Genomic DNA, 23,880 nt, shown 5'->3' on the forward strand with positions numbered 1-23,880 from the left:
AGCTCTTTTCAACTCCCATCCAAACACACAATAATTGGACTAGTATTATGGACCAAAATAGACCGGTTTGGACGTTTTTATAAAGAGGACATGAAATGAATGATTTTCAAGGACACGAAATGAATGATTTTGGGTTTAAAAGCACGTAATAAATGCTTTTGGCTTAAAACATTTTAGGAAAGGTTAGAAACGATTAAGGATTAAGGGAAATTTACGAGACTCTTTAACACTTCACCTAACTCGATAATCAAAGACGCGAAAGGTTCTCATCACTGGGTTTGGTTTTTGGGGAGACACAATCAGGTGTCTACAGCAGCAAATCACTTATTTGGTGTTGATTAATCCGTTCAGGTCGAAGCTTAGAGAAAGAGGAAATTGGTGCAGGAGAAGAGCTTAAAAGTTTTGATAGAGAAGATCAAAAGAGAGAATGAAAAACAGAGGAGATAGAGTGAGAGAGGAGAGATAGAATGCATGAGATCAGAGAGGAGAATAGTGAGGGAGGAGAGAGAAGGTGGAGGAGCGGCTGTTAGGAGGAGAGAGAAAATAAGAATAGGGGTTATGTGAAGGGCCTAAAGCCTAAAGAGTTTATATATTAAAGGCCTAAAGCCTAAAGGGTTTATGTGAAAGGGTGAGATGGACTTGTATATTTGGGCCTAAAATTCGGTTTTCGGTTTTTAATAGGTCAAAATCGAATCCAAACCGAAAATCCATATTTTTTATTTTCCCAATCCAATCTAAACCGAATTTAAAAAAAATCCAATCCAAATTAATAATTCGGTTCGGTTTTCGATTCGGTTCGGTTTTAATCCGAATTACTTTCACCCCTACCCTACGTTTGACTATTTGAAAGAAGTCACTTGGAATCGATGTGGATGGTGGACCACTGCCTGCCAGGAGGTTACTTATCATTGGTTGTTAATGACAGTTGACAAGCGACATGAGCCAAGACTTTAAGACTACACAAGGCACACTTGCTTCAGAAAAGAATGACTCAAGATATAACTGTGTTACCGCAACACTGAAATAATTCCTAAACAGAAGCTGGAAGAAAAAAGAGCTAAGTCACAACTGTACGGGATAATACCGACAACCTAGTTCTTTGACCGTTAAGCGGCTTGAATATTACTAATTACCCAGCAATTAGCAAACCAGCTTAACATCTACAAACGGCCGGTATCTCGGTCACGTGGAGAGCTGCTTAAAACCACGTAGGCACCTGCTACCTACAAGGTCGGTGTGCCACCTATAAGGATAGGTGGCACCTGCTTGGTTATCCCCCTATATATATCTAGGCACATTTTCATAATGAAGGTACAATCTCTCTCTCTCTATATATATATATATACTCTTTCTCTCTCTTCATACTTTCTTCCTCAGATTACTAACTTTAGCATCGGAGCGGTTATTCCCGGATAACCCACCGGGCTAGATTATCTGTGCTGACTGTGCAGACATCAAATTGGACGGTAAACCTTTACCAACCCCAAGACATCACGGTATCAGAGCTCACTCGAAAATATTGGCGCTAGAAGGAGGGGATAGTAATAACTTCTATCGTCCAAAAAAGACCTCCAGCAGTCATGGAAGGAAATATTGAAACTACACCCGTCCCAGAATCAGAAAACCGGAATTACGATAACGGCATTTTAAATACCAATGCCAACAAAACCGTAAACAGCATACCAGAGATAACGGTGGAGGACGAAACTTACCTTCTTCATAAAGACACCATAAATGTACCGCTAACACCGGAAAGAACTCGGGCACCAACCCCGGATCCCTTGGGAGAATTTACTCCAGAAGAGTTGGAGATAACGGCTAAGGTCATGCAAGCAATGTCCCGGAAAAGGAAGGAGGCTGAGATCGCGGCCACGAAGGAACCTCGGGGTAAGCCGACAACGCCCGTAATCATCAACCTCGAAGATCAGTTCAATCAGGCTGGATAGCAACCTCAGCCACGACCACCGCCACAAGAGATGGTGATACCCTCTGAGCGACAGGTCACACAAACCATGCAGAGGGGGGAGTCAGAATCATACCGACAAAAGGCCAGCGGTGGCAAGAGGTTCTCGATTAGCAAATGGAAAAAATAAAAATGCCGACATGCACATATGACGGCAAGGGTGATCCAAAGAGGTATATCGCGGCCTTTGAAAGCCATATGTTGTTGTACACCGACACCGACGCCGTGTGGTGTAAAGTCTTTCCAATGACATTGGTAGGGGTAGCTTCAGACTGGTTCACCAATCTCCCACCCGGATCCATTGACTGCTTCGACACTCTTGTCGAATTGTTCACAAGACAATATATAAGCAACAGCGCAAGACAAAGAACCTCAGGGGAACTTATGTCTGTTAGACAGAGGAAGGACGAATCATTGAGAGATTTCGTCCGACGTTTTAATAATGAAGCCAACACTATACCAAAGTTACAGCAGGAGATAGCCGTCATGGCCTTAATGAGTGGTTTAGCTGATAGCGATTTTAAGAGGTACATGGCACGAAAGTCCTTTCCCAACCTCGGCATAGCATTTAATAAGGCTCATGAATACATCAAGAGTGAAGAGCTTCTGAGAGCGGGCAATCACGTAGCATCGTCAGAGCCGTCTCGGCGGCAAAACACTTACTCATCACTCGAGACCCACGTGGGTGGGATTAGCATACAAAATCAGCAAAAGGCAAGTAGACCTGCTAGAGGTTTGGGATAATATAATAATTATACTCAGCTGAACACACCAAGGGACGCTATTTACTCAATAAATCAACACAAGGAAGAGTGGAATCGGTCGGCGCCAATGATAACGAAAGGCCGAGATTTAAAGAAGTACTGCATGTTCCATAAAGATGTCGGCCACTATACTGAGGAATGTATCCAATTGAAGGAAAAAATTGAGGACCTTATTAGAAAGGGGCATTTATCCCAATACCGGTCTCAGGCAGGAGCAAGCCGACAGCCAGCACCGTTAGCAAGACAGACAGAGTATCGAAAACAAGGAGACCCGTCAATGCAAGACGATGCTTACCGACGGGTCATGCCGATGTTTACCTGTAACACCCTAGAAATTCCTTTATTTTAAAATACCTGTTTTGCCCTGTATAAAACTTTAAATAGGAATATCTAAGACATTACCGCCACCGTGAAAACGATTAAGGCAAATATCAAAGATACACAGCAGAAGACTAATTTTAAAAACCTTTCCAAAACAATCCAACTTGAAAAGCTAACCAAACAAAAGTAAAGTTAAAACCAAAATGAGCGAAGTAAAATGAAAATCAACCTACAACTTGGAACCATTAAAGGCCCTTATTAAAAACCAGCCCAAATCCAAACTTGATATTAGCTCCACATATAAATATTAGCATAAATAATTAAAGCAGAAACACATTGTAACTAATATAAACTAGCATGATTCGCTCTTCACTCGTGCCCCATTATGAATATGCCTCAATACCTGAAAAGTTTATCTCTACTTGTTTCCACTACTCTCCATTAAAAATGGGTCATCATAGGGTCAAGATAAAGACATGGCCAAATACACAAACACACACAATCAGCAAAGCTGAGTACATAAGCGTAAATTAGCCACACTAACATGCTTTCACCTATCAACACACACTTACCTCATTGCACTTGTTCACAAGCACACACACCAATCAACAAGACACAATGACTAGACACTAATTAATTCATTTTGCATTGATTACGCATCAAACGGGTTTCCACCTATTAACCTCCCCCAAATAAATTTGAGGTTAACTAGCACGGGAGCTAACCGTGCCAGCGACAAAACCACACAAAGTTGGCGGAATTCCTGCATATAATAATAAATAATAAAAAAGGAATATACAGCGTCCTGTACTCCATTGGAAGTTATGGTTAAATATAAAACCCCATAACTCCCCCATTGTTCATACTCAAGGTATATACGTTCCAAGAGTTTTGGTACGTAATCTCTTTCACTTTACGTTATTTACATATTATTAGACTTGGTGATGACTCTCAAAGCATAATAAGTCAATCAACAATAATTATTCAATCAAACAAACATACCAATTTAATTCTTGAATAATTAGTGACCACATATTATTTATTGTTGAACCCTTTTTAATTCTACCTCAGTGTCAAAGACACCTTAAACGCATAATGCGCCAAAATCATATCCCTCGGTGTTAAAAACACCTTAAGTGCACAAAGGCACCAACATACAATTTATTCCTTGTGTACATAGACACTTATATAGCTCTTTCCTCATGCTTAAAGCATCAATAAAAATTATTTGAACCATAATAAAATTCCTTTTCAATATATCAAACATAATTAAACATGTAGTTTAATTAATCATGCCTTCTAACATGCCATAAATAAAAATGTGGTTCAAACACAACATGCCCAAAATATAATTTTCCGATCCATAAACCATCACAAATAATTCATGCTTCACTATTCAATCACAAACATCACAAATTCACAATTCCATACATAAACCTTAGCATAATACTACTTGTAATTAATTGAAATCAAACCTAGCATGATTCTACATCACCAAAATATGCTAAGTACGCGAACGTACCTCAAATAAGCTCTTAAAATAACCGATTACTCTACAACAATTCTCGAACCAAGTCTCCTACATAAAGGGACAATAATACTATATTAATTACCCTTGTATACACAATTTCCAGCAACTTAAACTCACTTTAAATAACTTATAATAATCTGAAAATTATTTAAAAACCCCTAATTAAACTCCTTTTTAATGGATAATCACACCCTTTTTTTAAAAATCACAATTATACTACTTTAAATAAAATTCCAACATTTTAAACTAATCAAAAATCCTTTAAAACTTCATTAAAATACATCTTTATACTTAAATTATCCATAGAAACATTAAATTATCTCTTACCCCTTTTAAACTCAAAGATAAAATTTAAAGCATAAAAAAAAAAAAACTTCGTTAAAATCAAAAACTGCCCGAAAATCATATTTAGAGGCTGAATTTGGCCACGAGAGGGTGGTTCTCACTACCAAAGGTGGTGAGTCTTTCTTAAAACGTTGTTTCCACTCGAAAAACACTACTTTTTTTTTATCAAAATCAGAGGAGTTTAGAACCTAATCGGGATTAAAACGAGATTAATATTTACGAACGGAAATCTAATTATTAAAACATGAATTTGCGTGTTCAAAATAAATTTGGAATTAAGTTAAACTAATAAGTAGTTGTAATCACCAAAATTTCAAAACATCATTACTATAAAAGCCCTAAATCAATTATTCATAAAAACCCTAAAAATCAACACTTTAATAATTAAAACCCTAACTTTTAATACTTCATAAAATCTGAAAATTTAACACTTTATAATCTAAAATTTACAATATTTAATCATTAGAATATAATTATCAAACATACTAATCATGTTTAAACAATTAAAATCAAAACCCCAAAGTATATATTATAGGAATAATTATTAAAACAAAATAAAAGTAGAGAGAGAAGGGAAGAACCACCGTGGGTGGTGGCCGGCCAGCTGGGCGGCTGCTGGCCGGCGGCAGGTGGTGGCAGACCGGCGGTGGGTTGGCGGCAGCAGTGGCAGCGTGAAAGAACAAGCAAAAGAAAGGAAAAAAATAAGAAAAGAAAGAAGAGAAAAGGAAAAAGGAAAAAGAATAAGAAAAGGGAAATAAGAGGAGAAATAATTACCTTGACCAATTGACTTTTTGTGTGGGAAATTTTGGGGATAAATGGAGTATTTATAGTGTAGAGTAGGTTAGGGTAGGTTTGGGCTTCATAAAAAAATAATGGACTTAAATGATGAAGTAGGTGGCCCAAAAGTAAAAATAAGATGATTGGGTTCAATAAAGATGGGCTACGTTTGGATTAAATACTTATTGACCCAAATATAAATACTTGCTTTATCTATAATCCAATAATTAAAATAGTTTGACCCAAAATATATTTTATAATTAAATAAATAATTTATAAAATACATTAAAAATACGGGGTATTACATTACCGACAAGGTTCAGCTCCTCAGGGGCGCAAAATTACCATAGAGGTAATTTCCGGAGGGCCCGTGCATGGGGGTTATGTTAGCGACGCAAAGAAAATTCTATCGGAGTACAAACACATGGTAAACGCATTAGGGGTGGATGAACGACCTCGGCCAACTGCAATCCCTTCTGTATCCTTCTCTAAGGATGATGCAAAGGGTATAGTTTTTCCCCATGACGACCCGCTGGTATTGATATTGACAATCAATGGGTGCGACGTCAAGCGCGCGTTAGTAGATGGGGGCAGCTCAACAAATATTTTGTTCGCAAGAGTGTTTGATGCCATGATGATAGGTTGAAAGTACCTAACGCCGGTGTCGTACCCGGTTATCGGTTTTAATGGTTCAACGGTCAGACCCGAAGGTAGTATAATCTTACAAGTTAGAATTGGGGAAGGATCAAGGGCACGGGACGTGATGATTGAGTTCCTGATTGTAGACATGCCGTCAGCGTACAATGTCATTGTTGGTAGACCATTAATTCATGACGTACAGGCGGTAGTATCGACATATCACCTCACGATGGTGTATGTCTCTAATGTCGGCAAAACAGAACGTGTCAGAGGGAGCCAAACGATAGCAAGAGAATGCTACGTGTCGGCATTGAAGCAGCCTTGTCGACAGACTCCAACGAATCAGCATAGTCAGAAAAGGGAGCGATCCCCGCTTACCCAAGATTTGGTAATGGCAAACTTTGGTACAAGGCCCATAACTGTCCCAAGACCGCTGCCGGGAGGAGAAACTATTGATGTCAAATTGCAACTAGGAGTCGCAAATCGTAAAGTGAAGATCGGATCCGATATGGACACCGACATGCAATGCCACTTGATTGAACTCCTAAGAGAGAATGCTGACGTTTTCGCCTTCTCGGCCGACGAAATGCCGGGGATTCGCCCCGATGTAATGGTTCACAAATTGAATGTTGACAGGCAAGCTAGGCCGGTACGATAGAAGAAGAGGAATTTCTCCACAGAAAAAATTGAAGTAATACAGGCAGAAGTTAACAAGCTGTTAGCGGCAGGTTTCATAGAGCCGTGGACATACCCAGAGTGGTTGACCAACGTTGTAATGATCAGAAAGCCGTCAGGGAAGTGGAGAATGTGCGTTGACTTTACAGATTTAAACAAGGCCTGTCCAAAAGACTGCTATCCGCTGCCGAGAATAGATCGCCTGGTTGACTCCACGTCAGGCCATGCGCTCTTGAGTTTTATGGATGCTTTTTCCGGATATCATCAAGTTAGCCTCTATCAGCCAGATCAAAACAAAGCGACATTTATCACGGATGCCGGAGTTTATTGTTATAAGGCCATGCCTTTTGGATTGAGAAATGCAGGAGCGACGTACCAAAAACTGGTGGACAAGGTTTTTGCAGACCAAAAGGGAAGGAATGTCGAAGTCTATGTCGACGATTCCATCGTAAAAAGCCGTCTGGCTAGAGACCATATCGAAGACTTAAGAGAGACTTTTGATACACTTAAACGGTATCGAATGAAGTTGAATCCCGAGAAGTGTGTGTTCGGAGTCAAATCTGGAAAATTCCTGGGCTTCATGGTTAGCAAAGGGGAATAGATGATAACCCCGACAAAATTGAAGCCATCCTTAGCCTTCCACAGCCGAAATCCATTAAAGACATACAAAAGTTAACGGGCCGAATGGGAGCGTTAACGAGATTCATCAGCAAATCAGCCGACAAGGCATTGCCATTTTTTGTTGTTCTCCGCCAAAACAAAACTTTTGTTTGGGGGCCGGAGCAGGTCAAAGCACTAGAGGCAGTTAAGAACCATTTACGATCATTACCTACAATTTCCAGACCAGAAATGGGAGAAACGTTGCAGCTTTACATTTCGGCGTCTCCAAAAACGGTGGCGGCAGTTTTATTAGTGGAGCGCAAGAAATTACAAACGCCTATATATTTTGTGAGCCATGTGCTAAATGCCGCGGAACGGAGGTACCCTCTAGTAGAAAAAACCGCGTATGCAGTAGTCATAGCGGCAAGAAAATTGCGACCATACTTTGATGCGCATACCATTGAAATTCTGACAAATCAACCGTTAGAAAAATCCCTTCAGAAAATGGAAACCTCCAGTCGTCTGCTGAAATGGGCAATAGAGTTATCGGAGTACGCACTGATTTATAAGCCAAGAGTGTCGATTAAAGCCCAGGCTTTGTCGGACTTCATAGTAGAAACTTCTTACACTGAAGAGGAAGATGAAATCGGCATGTGGAAGGTATCGGTTGACGGCTCATCGGCCTCAACTGGGTCTGGGGCCGGTATCATCATGACTTCCCCACAAGGAGATGTATTCGAATATGCAATCCGGTTCAAATTCAAGGCCTCCAATAATGAAGCCGAATATGAAGCGGCGCTAGCAAGAGTTCAGTTATGCATAGCGGCAGAGGCAAAGAGGGTAGAGTTATCCACAGATTCGCAGTTGGTAGCTAGCCATTTCAGTGGTGGATACGAAGCCCGTGAACCAACGATGATAGCATACTTAGCTAAACTTAAAAGCATAACAACAGCACTCGACCACTTTGTAATCAACCTGATACCTCGTGGCAAAAATACTCAAGCAGATGCACTGGCAAAGCATGCAAGTTCTAGCTTTAATGACTTAGAACGCACGGTAATGATTGAAGTTCTAAAGAAAAAAAGTATAGACGAAGAGACACACAAACAAGTAAATTGCGTATCAGAAGGCCGTGAATGGTATGAAGATATATTGGCCTACAAAGTCCAAGGTGTACTCCCCATAGATAAGAACGAGGCGCAAAAAATCAAGAAAGATAGCGTTTGTTTTGTTATGTTCCGGGGCATGTTATACAAGAGGGGTTTCTCACTGCTGTTAAGAAGATGTTTAACGGCATATGAATCAGCAAGATTAATAGAAGAAATACACGAGGGTGATTGCGGAAATCACTCAGGGGGCCGATCAATGTCGTTAGAAGCAATGAAAAGGGGGTACTACTGGCCAACAATGAATACGGACACTCTAGCCTACGCCAAAAAATGTGATAAATGCCAGAAATTCGGACCAGCGATAAATCAACCACCAAATGACCTGACTCCTATCCTCAATCCGATTCCATTTGCGCAATGGGGTATGGATATTGTCGGCCCATTTACCTCAGCAACTGGAGGGCATAAGTTTTTGATAGTCGGGATAGACTACTTCACAAAATGGATAGAAGCAGAACCTGTGGTGAAGATAACAGCAAACGAGGTAAAGAAGTTTATCTGGAAAAATATCTTCACCAGATTTGGATTACCGATAGCAATGCTGTTCGATCACGGTTCTCAATTCGTCTGCAACCCGGTAAAAAACTTTCTAGGCATATACAAAGTAAAGTTTGCTTATGCTGCAGTCTGCCATCCTCAGTCTAACGGCCAAGCTGAAGCCGCTAATAAGCAGGTTTTAAGTGCCCTAAAGAAGAAAATTGAAAATGCTAAAGGCCTATGGGAAGATTTAGTACCGGAAATATTATGGGCTAACAGGACGACAACCAAAGAAACAACAGGCGAGTCGCCCTTCAATCTTGCTTTTGGATCAGAGGCAGTAATTCCTGCGGAAGTAGGGTTACCAACATTTCGAATTCAACACTTCTGCGAAGATCAAAATGACCTCCTATTACGGCAACAATTGGACTTCCTACCGGAAGTAAGATTAATGGCCTCTATTAAATCTGCAGCTTACAAAAACAGAATGAGTCAAGCCTACAACAAGCGCGTCAATCATAGGCTGTTAGAAGATGGAGATCTAGTTTTGCGTAGAACGGCGGCAACAGGAAAGGGAAACGCCGATGGTAAGTTCACGACCAACTGGGAAGGACCCTACCAAATATATGAAACAATATGCCAAGGATCTTACCGTCTCATGACACTGGAAGGGGTCCAGTTAAAGAATGTCTGGAACGCAACTGTGTTGAAAAAATACTATGTTTAGTTATGTCTAATTTGTACTAGTAATGATTAATTTTGTAATAGTAAGATATTGGCATAACTAGTAGACACACATTTTGTAAATTGTGTTTCTTAAGGGGGCTAATTTGTACGCAAATTTTAATTTGGCTAAAAGCCGTTAATAAGAACACAATACTCAGTGGTGATAACTAGAACCATCTGCCCATTTTCGATATGGACGTGCAAACGGCCTAGCTAGCCATAGCAGCCATTCAAGTGTCGAGATGGTTGGATAACTAATGCACCTAAAGGTGAGTTGAATAGACGGTCTGATCCACTGTCGTTGCTCAGCCTGCTAAAGGTTGCAGTATAATCGAAAAGATTTACTCAAGGAAAATAGCGGCACGTTGTGTATCATGAGCCCCGCTAAAAGATTGGGAAGTAAACCTTGCAAACATTTAATAATACTTGTATCGGCATGAAACATGATGTTAAGTTTCACGACAAAATGTTAAGACATTTACTCGTCAAACTAAGGGGCAAGAATAATACTGATAAGCGATATTAGCAGAGTTGATGAAATATAAGCACACGTACTTTAACGATAATACGCAGATAAAACATTGATACATTCAAAGCACATACAAAGTTTGAGATATGTCAAGCAAAAAACAAAAGTAATATAATTGTCTGCAATCGACAACCATCACCCAGATGGGCTTAAGTCCCTTACCGGACAAAAACGGATACAGATATAAGTCTTAAATACATAAAATCTAAGCTAAAATTGTCTAGTCAAAAATCATAAACAGAACAAGAACCACATGACGAGCTTGGTGATGACTGCCAGACGCTTCAAACCTGCTTAGCCTCAGACCTCTTCTCCAAACCGTCATCATGAGAAGGAGTGGCAAGAATGGCGTCATCAAATTCCTCGTCGAGAAGGCTGCGAGGATCAAGGTTCTTCATAGTATCAAGGCTGGGAGGATCATCAAAATAATCTTTCTCGTAGCTGGTGGGAGATAGATGCCAGTCGGAATTGTAAGCATCCTCCACTACCTGCCATTTGTCCTCACCCCACTCCTCGGCCTTGCATATGCACCGATGCGCAGCAACCCAACCACCGGTATAGCGGTCAACCAGCTTATCACGGTACAGATCTGATTTTTAAAATTGGTTGACAGCCCTACGCTTTATGGCAGTTTTCTCTGAACACATAAGCTCAAGGTTGTCCTCGGCCCTTTTTCTACTGCCCTTCTCAGCCTCTAATTTCTGCTCGAGATCAGCAATTCGAGCCTTTAGCTGAGTTTGGTCCTCCAGCTTCTTGAATAACTCATCACGGTCAGCAACCTTGCCTTCCAGCACCTTCAGTGTGCCCTTGTAACCTTCAATCTCAGCATTATGGGCCTTACGTTCTTCATCAGCTATATATATATATATATATATATATATATATATATATATATATATATATATATATATATATATATATATATATATATAATAATAATAATAATAATAATAATAATAGTATGTATATATAAAAAAAAAAAAAAAAAAAAAAAAAAAAAAAAAGTGTAAAATAAACCTTGAGTCCACATAAATGAGTAAAAAACAGAAAGGAGAAAGAAACGGGATAAAAGAACCTAAGTAACTTACCTTGAGCAGGTTGTTCATCATTTCACCACAGGGAGCCACGAACCGACCTGTAGGCCTATCGGCTGGAGTGGGCAGATCTTTCAACATTCTCCAGCCAAGGCTACCCCCAGATGACGGATCATCAGAGTAAACAGACTCACCTTTGTTCACCGTCAAGTTTGGACGCCAAGGTTCACTGGCGTTTCCAATAGGAAAGTCTAAAAACTCATCAGCTACCTCCTGAGGAATTTTCACATGTGGTACCTCGATGAATTCCGATACAGAGGCAGGAACAAACACATTCTGACCGCTAAGACCAGATAAGCCGATATTCACTTGGGGGGTCACCTTCGTAACAGAAATGATCTTCTCGGCGTCTATATGAGGTGGTTGCAGGGACGAAAGGTCAGCACCACCGACATCGTCCTCGTCTAGATTCACAACACTCAGCTCGGCAGCAGAATCCTTTAGCTGATTTGTTTGCTGGTCAGAGGCAGGAGCTGTCTTTTGCTTCTTAGATTGATCACGACAGCTTGTTGAAGAAGCCCTTTTAGATTTACCAGCACCACCACCCCTTCTAAGGGGGAGAATAGAGGATCCCGCCGGCTTCGATTGCGAAAGAGCAGTCATGTCTCTTCTATTTCTTTGCCTACCTTTTTGAGCCCTGGTAGCAAACTTGGGAAGGTTGTCGAGCTTCTTCTTGGGATTGGGCGGACACTGATGCTTGACACTGCCGTCAGGGTGAAGTCCGATCCGTGCGTTATCTAGCTTGTCGACACCTGATTAAAATATTAACAAATTAATGTGAAACCAAACGGCAATAAACGTAATACAAATACCATTTAAAAACATGAAGTGACGACATTAACATGATACACAAGGGTAAGTTTTCTAAAACATTCAAAGGTTAACCACGGCTCGGAAGGTCAATAACGAGAAGAGTCATAACATAAATAGCAGACACAAAGTTAAAAATAAAATGACTTTAAATCATACCCATTGCATCAGTATGGCAAAGACCGACATGAGACAGGGGAGCATTGCCCAGGATATAATTACAGTTGGGCAGCCACTCCCTTGGAACGGCCTTAACTTTACTGCCTTCGTTAACATACATACATTCAAAAAACCGAAAGGCTTTTCGTTCAAGCTTGCCTAAACTCCTATCCCTAAGTGTATCAAACCATGTATGAGGAAGATGGAAGGTCCTTTGTAACCCAAAGTTATCAGGAACCTTCAAAAAGTAAAATTGATTCTGCCATTTCTTACAGCTGGTCAGCTTTGGCCACACTGTAATCTTACCGGTAGCAATATAAAGAGACCACCAGGCAGGTGATTGGCTGTCTTTCTTGATTCGGTGAATCTTACGTACAAGATTTAGAGTTAACGGAAATCCATATATACCATGGTCCACACTAAGGACACAATATTGCGAACGGATGTCGGTGTTAGCTGGCAATACATATATTCCAGGCTTTAAATATCTTCTAGATAAAGGGGTGAAGCGGAAAACGGAGTCCAAACTCCAGATGTTTAGCATACACGACAATATGCCCTTCTGGGCAATCAAACACAGTGCTACCAGAAGGCGATAGAGTAAGAGCATAGTCGTCAGGTAGCTTGAAGAATCTCTTCCCAACACCACAATAATCCTTCTCGGTAGCGGTTACTAGCCATTTATCGTCAACCTTAATGGTCTTTACCTTTATGTTGTTAGCTAGCTCTAGGGGACGTCGATGTTGTTCATCGTCATCTTCTGAGTTGTAGCCCTCATCTAATGCTTCCTCGGCAATGATTTGTTCGCCGACATTGATGTCTTCGTTTATATCTGAATCTGTCTCCTCATTATCGAATCCAGACTGTTGTTGACTATCACCGGCCTCTTCATCCTCCCCTTGATCTTCACTCCCTCCGCCTTCCTCATCTGAGTCTTCGTCCCTATCGGACGGTATGCTGCGTTCAATAGATTCCACATCATCTTCATTGATGTCGGACACTTCAGCTTCTGGGTCAACAATGGGTTCTTTGCCAGGACGCCTATCTGCGCTCTCAGCCTGATTAGGGTCAAGGCTAGGACGCTTAGTTCTCGGCATTGCTATATTCTTGACGCCGATTTTACCAAGGTTAGAGCCGTATTCGTCGAGGAAGATATATGAATCAACGTCCTCAATAACACTGACAGACTCAAGTTCAACAAGATCAATGTCTTCTAATATACCAATGTTAACAGACTGAGAATGCTTTTCAGCTTCCTTTTCTGACGCTAAGGACAAGTGCACAAACGGGTCAACCTCACAAGCCTCGCCCGTAACAGAATTCTTTATAGATTTACGCATAACCAACTCAACAAATGCAGAAACATCACTAAACCTACTACATGCAAGTCACAAACATCGAACAAACAAATTAAAAAGAGAAATTCGAAGTTTTTTACCTCTACACGAAGCGAACAACTTCGACGAATCGCAAAAAACAAACTGAAGCAACTAAAGCTTGAAGCAACTGGAATCCGTCGACCAGAGTATGAGCCCAGAGTATCTTCGTACTAGAGATTACGCGAAACAGCAAAAGAAGTATATTTTTGGGAATTTTTAGAGAATTTTTTGACAAATTTTTTCGCAAACCTAGGATCAAATGAGGAAACTGTTCGTATTCCCTATTTATACCCCTGGTGAACAGTATTTCGATTTGACGTTTGGTGCATGAAATACAACGGTGGAGATAAAAGCACCACTTCATCAAACTACGCTCGACGTTTGACACGTGCCCCACTTCATTTTACTTCATTTCAATTTTTCCCGCCCATCACTATGTCCAATGGGGTTAAGCCTTAATACTTAAGCACAATATCGAACCTCAAGGGCAAATCGGAGATTTTTCAAAATCTCACATTTTATTTGTACTGAGCAAAGCACTATCGGTACTTTGCTCACTTTGAGGGCAAATCGGAGATTTTTTAAATCTCACATTTTATTTGTACTGAGCAAAGCACTATCGGTACTTTGCTCACTTTGGGGGAAAATCGGAGATTTTTTAAATCTCACATTTTATTTGTACTGAGCAAAGCACTATCGGTACTTTGCTCACTTTGGGGGCAAATCGGAGATTTTTTAAATCTCACATTTAATTTGTACTGAGCAAAGCACTATCAGCCCTTTAGGCAGAAAACCCAGCTGGTGCCATAAAGTGCGAACGTCGGATTCTTCCGACATCCCCACTTGGGGGGCTAGTTGTACGGGATAATACCGACAACCTAGCTCTTTGACCGTTAAGCGGCTTGAATATTACTAACTACCCAGCAATTAGCAAACCAGCTTAACATCTACAAACGGCCGGTATCTCGGTCACGTGGAGAGCTGCTTAAAACCACGTAGGCACCTGCTACCTACAAGGTCGGTGTGCCACCTATAAGGATAGGTGGCACCTGCTTGGTTATCCCCCTATATATATCTAGGCACATTTTCATAATGAAGGTACAATCTCTCTCTCTATATATATATATATACTCTTTCTCTCTCTTCATACTTTATTCCTCAGATTACTAACTTTAGCATCGGAGCGGTTATTCCCGGATAACCCCCCGGGCTAGATTATCTGTGCTGACTGTGCAGGCATCAAATTGGACGGTAAACCTTTACCAACCCCAAGACATCACGGTATCGGAGCTCACCCGGAACAACAACCATTATCTAACTTATGAGCAAAAGTTTACCTCACACCCTTCTACAAATCCTAAAATCTTTGGAAGTAAGAGAAAGAAAATACAGGCGGAAAATCTATTAGGCTGTCAAAATTTATCAAAGGAAAAGTTAAGCATTTGTTGACTGATTATCAACAGCTATGCAGAACCAATGAGGAAACTTAGGTCTAGCCAGGAGAATGTTCAGGGTGAACATTGGAAGGTGTGTGAATAGAAAGGGTAGGCATAGCTGAAGCATATGGAGTTAACATGAAACAGAAAGAATATGTGGAAATGGCAGATTTCAACCCTTAAACATACCTTTTTGGCTTTTTCTGATGTGAAGCCCGATTCATGTAACATAGCTACTGAAACTCTAGAACCTTTTTCCATATAAAAAAAAAAAAAGAAAGAAAGAAAGAAAGAAAAAGGAAACTCTAGAACACATGATGAGAACAACATAATTTTTGTCAATACTTAATAGTCAGTACATCTCTGGGTTTCACTCCATACTCCCATGAAGTTAAATATGCAACATAAAGTCAAGCTACATTGTACAGATCAGATAGACTCTCGATGTAACACCCCAAAATTCGAGTATTATTAAATAATAAGAGTAACTTTTTTAACTTTCAAACCCAACCATCGAACCCTAGGAGTGTTACTGCTACACTTATTTTCCGTAGAAAATAAATGCAAAGCAAAACGAAATACAACTTAATAAACTAAGTGGTCTAAGTGGTGGCAAAAATAAAATAGTCATTGCATCAAAACTGCAAATTATTTTTAAAACATTAATTATAACGAAAAAAAATAAGTTCGGAATTAAACTAAATTGTCGTAGCTACGTGATTATTCTAACGTCTCCTCACACGTAACCGAGTACCCTCTTACCAACCTGCAAAATAAATCAGAAACAAGAAAAGAGAGAAAACTCCCAAATTCAGATGAACTGAGTAATTCCAACTCCATCCCGTAAAATAAATAATTTTAGTTCGAAAAACATTTTACACAACACAGTTTCATCGACATTATAATACTAAGCCAAAATTAAATTGTCACATAACAATTTATTACTTTAGTTAAGAAAGGGAAAGAGAACGCCAGTAAGCCGAGACTAGTCCCTGTCACCACCTACTTTACAGAGGGTCGCGCGTAACCCTAAATGGCCATAAATAAAACAGAATGTCCCTAGTGTGCACACCCCTCACTAATACCCATTGATTAGGAGGAAGACTAAACAACAATATACGTTAATTTAAACCAACTAGTAGCAACCACAACTACTAGTGGGCAACCTGTTCTTCACCCTTTTGGGTTTCATCTCCCTTCTTAAATTGAATGTACATTTTAATAGATTAAATTCCCCATTCACATTGCACACAAGTATTGCAAAAATTAATTTAATCCTAGGTAGCAATATTTTCGATTTCAATATTGTTAGAACAGAGTCATTCTGCATGACATATTAATTATTAATTGGAGGCCATCAAATACATATAATCAGTCATTCAATTTCCAAGATTTTAATTATTCTACAAACTCATACGATACCATTAAATTTTCGAAAATACTTATACTAGTACATAAAATATAACAGTATTAAAAATATAATACCATAATATCATACTGATACACTCATCACATAGTTGGCACACAAATAATTCCTAACGGGATTCTAAAGATGATGGACATTGAAAATTACCTTGATCGTGCGTAAAACTCAAGGTAAGTAACCTCCGAAACGTTCACCTAGTAGCCTCCGTCTACTAATAAATAGATGATAAAACTAAATTAGTCTGACTCGTATAGCTAATAGTCTAATACGAAGTTAGTAGTAGTACGAGAAATAAAAAAAATTAGAAGTATAGAGTATTGATTAATCTAGTGGCCCACTATCTACAACATCTTTCTCCTCTTGGTCTGCAATTCCCACGCACCAAACTCCATAGTTTTCCTTGTTTAAAATTATACTGATCTTCATTCGACCATTTTTGCCATTGTTATGCAGTGTTTCTTCTTTGGCTTCCTTCATGTCTAATCCGCTGAAGTAAGCTGTTTTTAGAAGGGACTTTGTTTATGGTTTTACACTTGTATTTAGTACTGATGAGCTGGTGCCAAATATCTTGCATTATGCCATTATGGACACCCAGATGTTTTCGATAATATAACACGTGATGGTATAAGCAAGGCTTCTCGTGTTATAAATATCAGTGAAGATATATTCTCAGGTAGATTTTCTAACAAGATTAGATACATTCAAAGATTTCAAACCCTTATCAGGAGTTGTACTTTATGAATCACTAGTTATACTAGTCTATTAGGTTAGGTTTATGTTATTTTTAAGGGTCTCTTACTAATAGCATACTTTTGGTCCATGTTTTTGTTAAATAACTAGGGTTTGAATTTCAAACATGTAACTTAATTAATTTTTATATACTCTTAAGACCTGTACCTTCAAAATTTCAAACTCATCATTTGTGTGTGTGATTTGTTCATTAATCAAGGTTTAAAATTCAAATTTGTATATTATCATATACCTTGTACTTTTATAGATATAAGAAATGAACTCTTGAATTGTACCAAAATTTGTAATTTATAATTTTATTTATTTATTTATTTATTTATTTATTATTATTATTATTATTATTATTATTATTATTATTATTTTGACACATTTACAGAACTACCTTATAATTGTTTGGTATACTTTTAAGATATGTATTTTAATTTTATAGTTATGTGTGTGTGTGTGGTGGGACCCTTCCCCGGACCCTCACCTCGCGGGGATGCCAATGTGCACCGGGCTGCCCTTTTGTGTGTGTGTGTATAATTTGTTTCATAATCAAGGTTCAAAATTTCAAACTTGTACCTTACAACTTTATGATATGTACTTTATAAATTTAATTTTAGTTTATGACATGTAACTTGCAGCTCTATGGTATGTATGCATCTTATGTGGTTTCTATTGGCCTCTTTACTTATTTTGGCTTAGTACTCACTTTTCATGAATCTCCAACTGTCATTCTAATGTTCCATGTCAGATGACCTTTTGCCCTTTCCTCATTGAACTTCTACTGTCAAGTTGTGCAGCAACCTGCTGTTACTGAGTTATCTTTTTCCTTTCATTTCTCTGCAGTTGACGGTGCTGACAGTGTACATCTTTCTTTATCTGGTAGGTTGACAATTCTACTAGTGTCAATACCACATTTAATTTACCTGACTGGCTGGATTTTATATTATAGTGTTTTTATATTAATTTTAAATAATACTTTTGATGGTTTTGTATTTACTTAGGCAACTTTATTTATATCATTTGTCATTATGACATGAATTGTTTTTTTAAAGCTTGAGATGAGGTTATTGATCTAGAAATTTCTTCACTCTTAAGATGGCATTTATAGAAAAACATTATTGTTAGAATAACCTCAATGCTTTAAAGTTCTCCACCTAGGGTGCAATTGGGATGGTGGGTGCTGCAATGTGTGATACTTTACCCTTGTTATGACAAAGGTTATTTCAATTCACCCCTGATCTATCACAATAATTGTCTGCAACTTATTTTGATTTTGTTTACCATTATCACCATTAAGAAAAGGTAGTTTTCAAATTTTTATGGTATTTCAAGCTCATGAATATTTTTATAGTAGTTAAATGAGCCATATTAAATTATTAATTAAGTCTATTATAAATCAAGTTAAGCTGTTTTTAAGATCAGTTATATTTTGTGTGACGCCAATTCTCATCTATACTTCTGCCTACATATGGCTACGCTGCTACGTTCATCTAGCTCTTCATTGTTGTTGCCACTCACTTTCAATTGCTGGATCTTGTAGGCATTGTCTGGAGTTGGTGAGACCATCCAAGTTCGTGCTCGTGTACTGCAGAATACAGTGGCGGATCTAAAAATTTCAAAATGGGGGTGCAAAAATTTTTAAACTTTACAGCGCAAAAAATAAAGAATAATGTATTTTACTTGTTGGTTATATATTTCATTTACATACATCCTCCTCCGTTCCTTTTGTATTAGTACGAATCTAAAAAATAAACAAACGACTATATTTTTTCTTACGTATAAATCACAATTTGTGGTTACAAAAAGCAATGTAAATAGTGTTAAGGTTAAAACATTACAATATTTATAAAACATTGCAATATATCGAGTAATTAATTTATAATATGTAAATAGCTGACTAGGTTTAAACCTAGTCATGATGTGTTTTAGTTGGATTTGCCTTCAAGCTAGTCTTGCTATGAATTAAGAGTTACCCTCATGGTTAGACTGGCCTGTTTCATATTCTGCAAATTTGGACATGGCATTTGAATGGATGAAATAGAATAATGGTGTTTTTAATAATGAATTATAATTTTTATAATCCTGTAATTATGTACTAGTCTGACTCCATCATATATAAATTTTTGAATATGCAAGGGCCTCTTCCTTTTGTAGTCATGTGAAGAGTTTTGTGGTAATTGCAGCTAGATTCAATCATGAAGTACAACAGTGAATGTACCAACTAAGTTCATTTGGTGATGCTACACCAGCTTGATGCCCATCTTCAATTTGAATTTTGTCAAGTACTGCATAACAAGGAGCTGCCATTTTTAGATTAAAAAGCGTTGCATCTCAGCATATCTGTAAAATCTTATGTGCATCTTTGTATATCAACCTTGTTACCATTTAAACATAGGGGTTTGCTAGTATGAGAAAATGAAAAAGGCAGTAATGAGTTGCCATATCATCTAAATCAATCATTTTCGTCTTTATAATTTCAACTACAGAAAGGCCAAGTGGCCGCTTATTAATGATTCATATATACTCATTTCTAATTTTAGCAATGCCCTAATATATATGGATGCCATCTGCCTGGACCTCCGTAATATAGATGACAATCTCCTAGTGTCATTAACCAACTAAGATTGTTTTGGAGGGCTTTTTTCATATGAATTTGATATTTGAATCTGAATTGTAGTCTGTTTCTTAAGATGTTTTAATGCCTTCACTGCATGACCTGACCGGCTTATGTTTATGTAGAAGCAATTTTCTTTGCATTGTTGGAGATCAGCTCCGATCCGGCCCAGCTCAACTGCTACTGTCGTAGTAAATAGTAATACTGTCTTCTAAAATGATGCAGGCGATTGTGAGTTTTATCACAATGCAATTCCAACTTTGTTCTGTCTTCTTCACATTTTCTTTGGGGACAAGGACACACTATTTTGGTCGGACAATTCTCCATGGTGGTGCACGGGTTTGTGTTCTTCAGATGTATATTATATCTTTACATGTAGTAAGAGTTGCTTCATCTCATGTTTGGTAATTGTTTGGTAAACAGTATCAAGCAACTGGGAGGGGTTTTGTTGTCCGGCATATAAAGTTGAGCGAAAACTACAGGCTTTATTCTCGGAGTCATTTTGTCAAAGGGTATATCCTTTTCTCCTTGTCATGTTGCTCGTATAGTGTCTTGAACAGTCTTTGAGCTGTATGGCTTTCTTATTGCAGGCTTGAAGTTGTGCTTTTGTTGATTGTTTTTCTTGCTTATGGCTATAATGATGGTGGTGCGATAGGCTACATTCTGCTTTCTATCAGCAGTTGGTTTATGGCCCTCTCTTGGCTATTTGCTCCCTACCTGTTCAATCCATCCGGTTTCGAGTGGCAGAAGTAAGTTGGGGGGTTTGTGACTTAAAAGCTATCTAGCTTTTGTGGACATCAACAACTTTGCTTAATTTAATTATACTAATTCATGTTTCCATTTGTTATGTCTAGGACTGTGGAAGACTTCAGTGATTGGACAGATTGGCTTCTTTATAGAGGTGGAATTGGTGTTAAGGGTGAGGAAAGTTGGGAAGCGTGGTGGGAAGAAGAATTGGTGATTTCTCTACATCTCTAAACTTGCCAAACTACTATTTCTTAAGCTGGATCATCTTAACTGTATACTTTGGCACCTAAACCCCTTTCCAATGGTGTCCATGTCAATTTTGCATAATAATTGAGTCCATGATGGTTAATTTCAATTTAAGCAGAATTCAGGGAGCATAGTGGAAGCCTGAAAGCAACTGATCCATTCTTCAGTACAGGTTGAAAAGTTTGTATGTAGGTTGTTTAGTCTTGAAGCTAGTTGATACGCCAGATATAGAATAATAGATCCAAAAGGTTGAACAAAGACATCTACCATATACCATCAGACCATCACCAATTCACCACCCACCAGGCCACCACTTCCACCTCAAACTGAAGCATGGAGAATGGAACATAAAGCAAAGAAAGCTTAGTATGAACCTGAGAGATAGCATCATAACGAGCGAGTCCCCAAGCAGCTTCCTTAACTGCCAAAGCAAAAGGTCCACATGGAATACGCCTACATTATTGCATCCAAACAAGCATAAGTCATTTGCAGAACACAGAAAAGTTGCATAATAAGAGAAATATCATATTCTTAATCAGAAAGACGTTTCAGGACATGTAAATGAAGATTTAATATCGCCAACCATTAATCTCATGGAGGCATAGGTCTAGTGGATCTGAGATGGCTTACCATTTTGCAAATCGAGCACCCTGATTATAATACTCAGCAGACCTTGAAGTCAGGCCATCTAACCCTTGGCACCAAGATTCATTGTTTGAGCCTGGCAGAGGAACCAACGTCTGCAATGCAAAGAGTGAGGACATAAAATGAGGTCATTGATTAGTATTTACAAGTAACAATCGAATGTGGAAGACGTTCAAACTGTCATACCTTGTCGACCTTGATGCCAGGAACGACATTCTCATCAAGTAAGCAGTCGACAATTTCTTGCCATCCGTTGTAGACTGGTAGAGTGTTTCCTCAAACAGAATGACACTAGAAATGTGTTCGCCAAGACCAGGAGTTGTCAGTAAGAGCTGCCTATACATCTGACGATTGTTCTCAGTGTTATCTAAGCCAATTGATGCCAGTCTCTTCCCACAAGTTGCATTCGATTCATCAATGGCAAGAATGCCACGTGCAGGAGAAGCAATAGATTTCAGCGAAGTTAAAATTCAGTATTAAAACATTAAACATGTAGAAGTATACTTGATCATGGAACATGATTAACTATCACATTGTCGATACAATAAAAACTTATGCAACATATATAGGGGATGTATACATCTAGGTGCAGCTCTCAAGATCAAATATCACCATCAAATTGATGATACAAGTAAAAAAAAAAGATATACTTGGTATGTCAGTACTCGAGATCACAAGCACCACCACATATAACCAAACCTAACATAAAGTAACCTTTTAAAGGGGGAGGATCATGCTGTCTAATTCAATAAATGTATAATTCGTTTATTCGTTATCCCCACACCCCGGAAATCACAATCACGAGCATATTGGCTTGTGGTACATTGTATAGTAGTACATTTTTGAACTGCCTTAGGGAATCAAATTTCGGAATCCAAAATTCCAATACCCATTCCGGGCACCAAAACTTATGGTCTGGTGTTCCAAGTGACATTCAACAACCAAACATAGGGACAATAATCTAGACTAGTACTAAAATTCCAGAGTAAGTTTAACAGAACACTGCTATTCAATTGAACCTAAGCTAATTTTGACTAGTATTATATACTCCTTGTTGTTCCCGTTTAGATTTGGTCACAAGATTTCAAACGGGAACAACTTTTGGGAACAAAGGGAGTACTTGCGATTGCTACAAGCCATTGCAATACAAATTCACAGTTTCTAATTCAGGCAGTTTTAGTTGGCTAACCAATTAGATATCAGCTACACTAACAGAAAACAATCAAAACAAGATAAACTGCAGTTCTTAATGTTTATTTCTTTTTACAATATGATCAAAAGCTTTCATTAAATGAATCCAATTTTCAGGACCAAATTTCCTATATTCTGTCACATCCACCATTCATATCTTATATCTTCTATTAAAGATATAGAACAACTTAGACAAATTTGGATATGAAGTGCATGGATTTACGTGAGGATGAAGTTTTGGATCGTAAGGGATGGAGGAGAAAGATTTATGTTGATGACTACACGGCATAATCAAATTTGGTTCATGTTAGCCGACCCCACTTTTGGGATTAAGGCTTTGATTGATTGATTGATTGATTGAACAACTTAGACAAATGATCAGTCCAAAATACAGCAAAAGTGAAAAACCAAACCATCAAGCTTAAGAAAACAAGCAACAAATGAGATAAAAGCATAGACAACATACAGCAGTGCTAACAAGCTCATCTGTATAAGAGCTTGAACTAGCATGGATAGGCCAGAAAACTCGACGAGTCGCAACGAAAGCTGGTGATCCACCATTGCCATTGAAGGACGACTGGTGTCCCATCCATGGTGATGATGCTCCATTGAGCTTTAGCAAAGATGATGAAGATACCATGCTGAATTGATCTCTTACTATACTAACCAACCAACCTCTCTTAGCTTAGTTAAGTCTAGGGAATAAGAAAAAGGCAGAAGAATTTTTGAGAAACTAGTTGCACGCCACGCGCGATGCGCACCGCGTTTCAACGTCGTTATGCTTAAATGTAATATGATTTTTTAGTAATCGCTCCGTTAGGATGATTATGAGAGAATTAAAGATGGATCCTGAATACATAAGCATATAATATGAAGGAG

General features: G+C 38.6%; 3 protein-coding genes and 1 pseudogene across 3 annotated transcripts; 3 read left to right on the plus strand and 1 right to left on the minus strand.

Moving 5' to 3' along the window:
* Positions 1-2,095: 2,095 nt before the first annotated feature.
* On the plus strand, positions 2,096-2,707 carry LOC145637238 (uncharacterized). The gene has a single exon (XM_081688712.1). It carries the CDS (start codon positions 2,096-2,098, stop codon positions 2,705-2,707), a length of 612 nt encoding a protein of 203 aa, XP_081544838.1.
* A 4,992-nt stretch (positions 2,708-7,699) lies between these two features.
* Positions 7,700-9,988, plus strand: LOC145637239 (uncharacterized). Its single transcript, XM_081688713.1, has one exon. It carries the CDS (start codon positions 7,700-7,702, stop codon positions 9,986-9,988), a length of 2,289 nt encoding a protein of 762 aa, XP_081544839.1.
* Positions 9,989-15,434: 5,446 nt separating this feature from the next.
* LOC145637240 (callose synthase 9-like) lies at positions 15,435-21,150 on the plus strand. The gene is made up of 8 exons (XM_081688714.1): positions 15,435-15,485; positions 18,197-18,301; positions 18,402-18,437; positions 19,099-19,140; positions 20,398-20,511; positions 20,596-20,684; positions 20,763-20,921; positions 21,027-21,150. Exons 1-8 carry the CDS (start codon positions 15,435-15,437, stop codon positions 21,148-21,150), a joined length of 720 nt encoding a protein of 239 aa, XP_081544840.1.
* Positions 21,151-21,275: 125 nt separating this feature from the next.
* Positions 21,276-23,641, minus strand: LOC145637241 (fructose-bisphosphate aldolase 3, chloroplastic-like; annotated as a pseudogene).
* Between the last annotated feature and the right edge of the window lie 239 nt (positions 23,642-23,880).

Source organism: Chenopodium album, chromosome 6 (assembly GCF_948465745.1).
Source record: "Chenopodium album chromosome 6, dcCheAlbu1.1, whole genome shotgun sequence".
In the NCBI taxonomy this organism is placed as follows: domain Eukaryota; kingdom Viridiplantae; phylum Streptophyta; class Magnoliopsida; order Caryophyllales; family Amaranthaceae; genus Chenopodium; species Chenopodium album.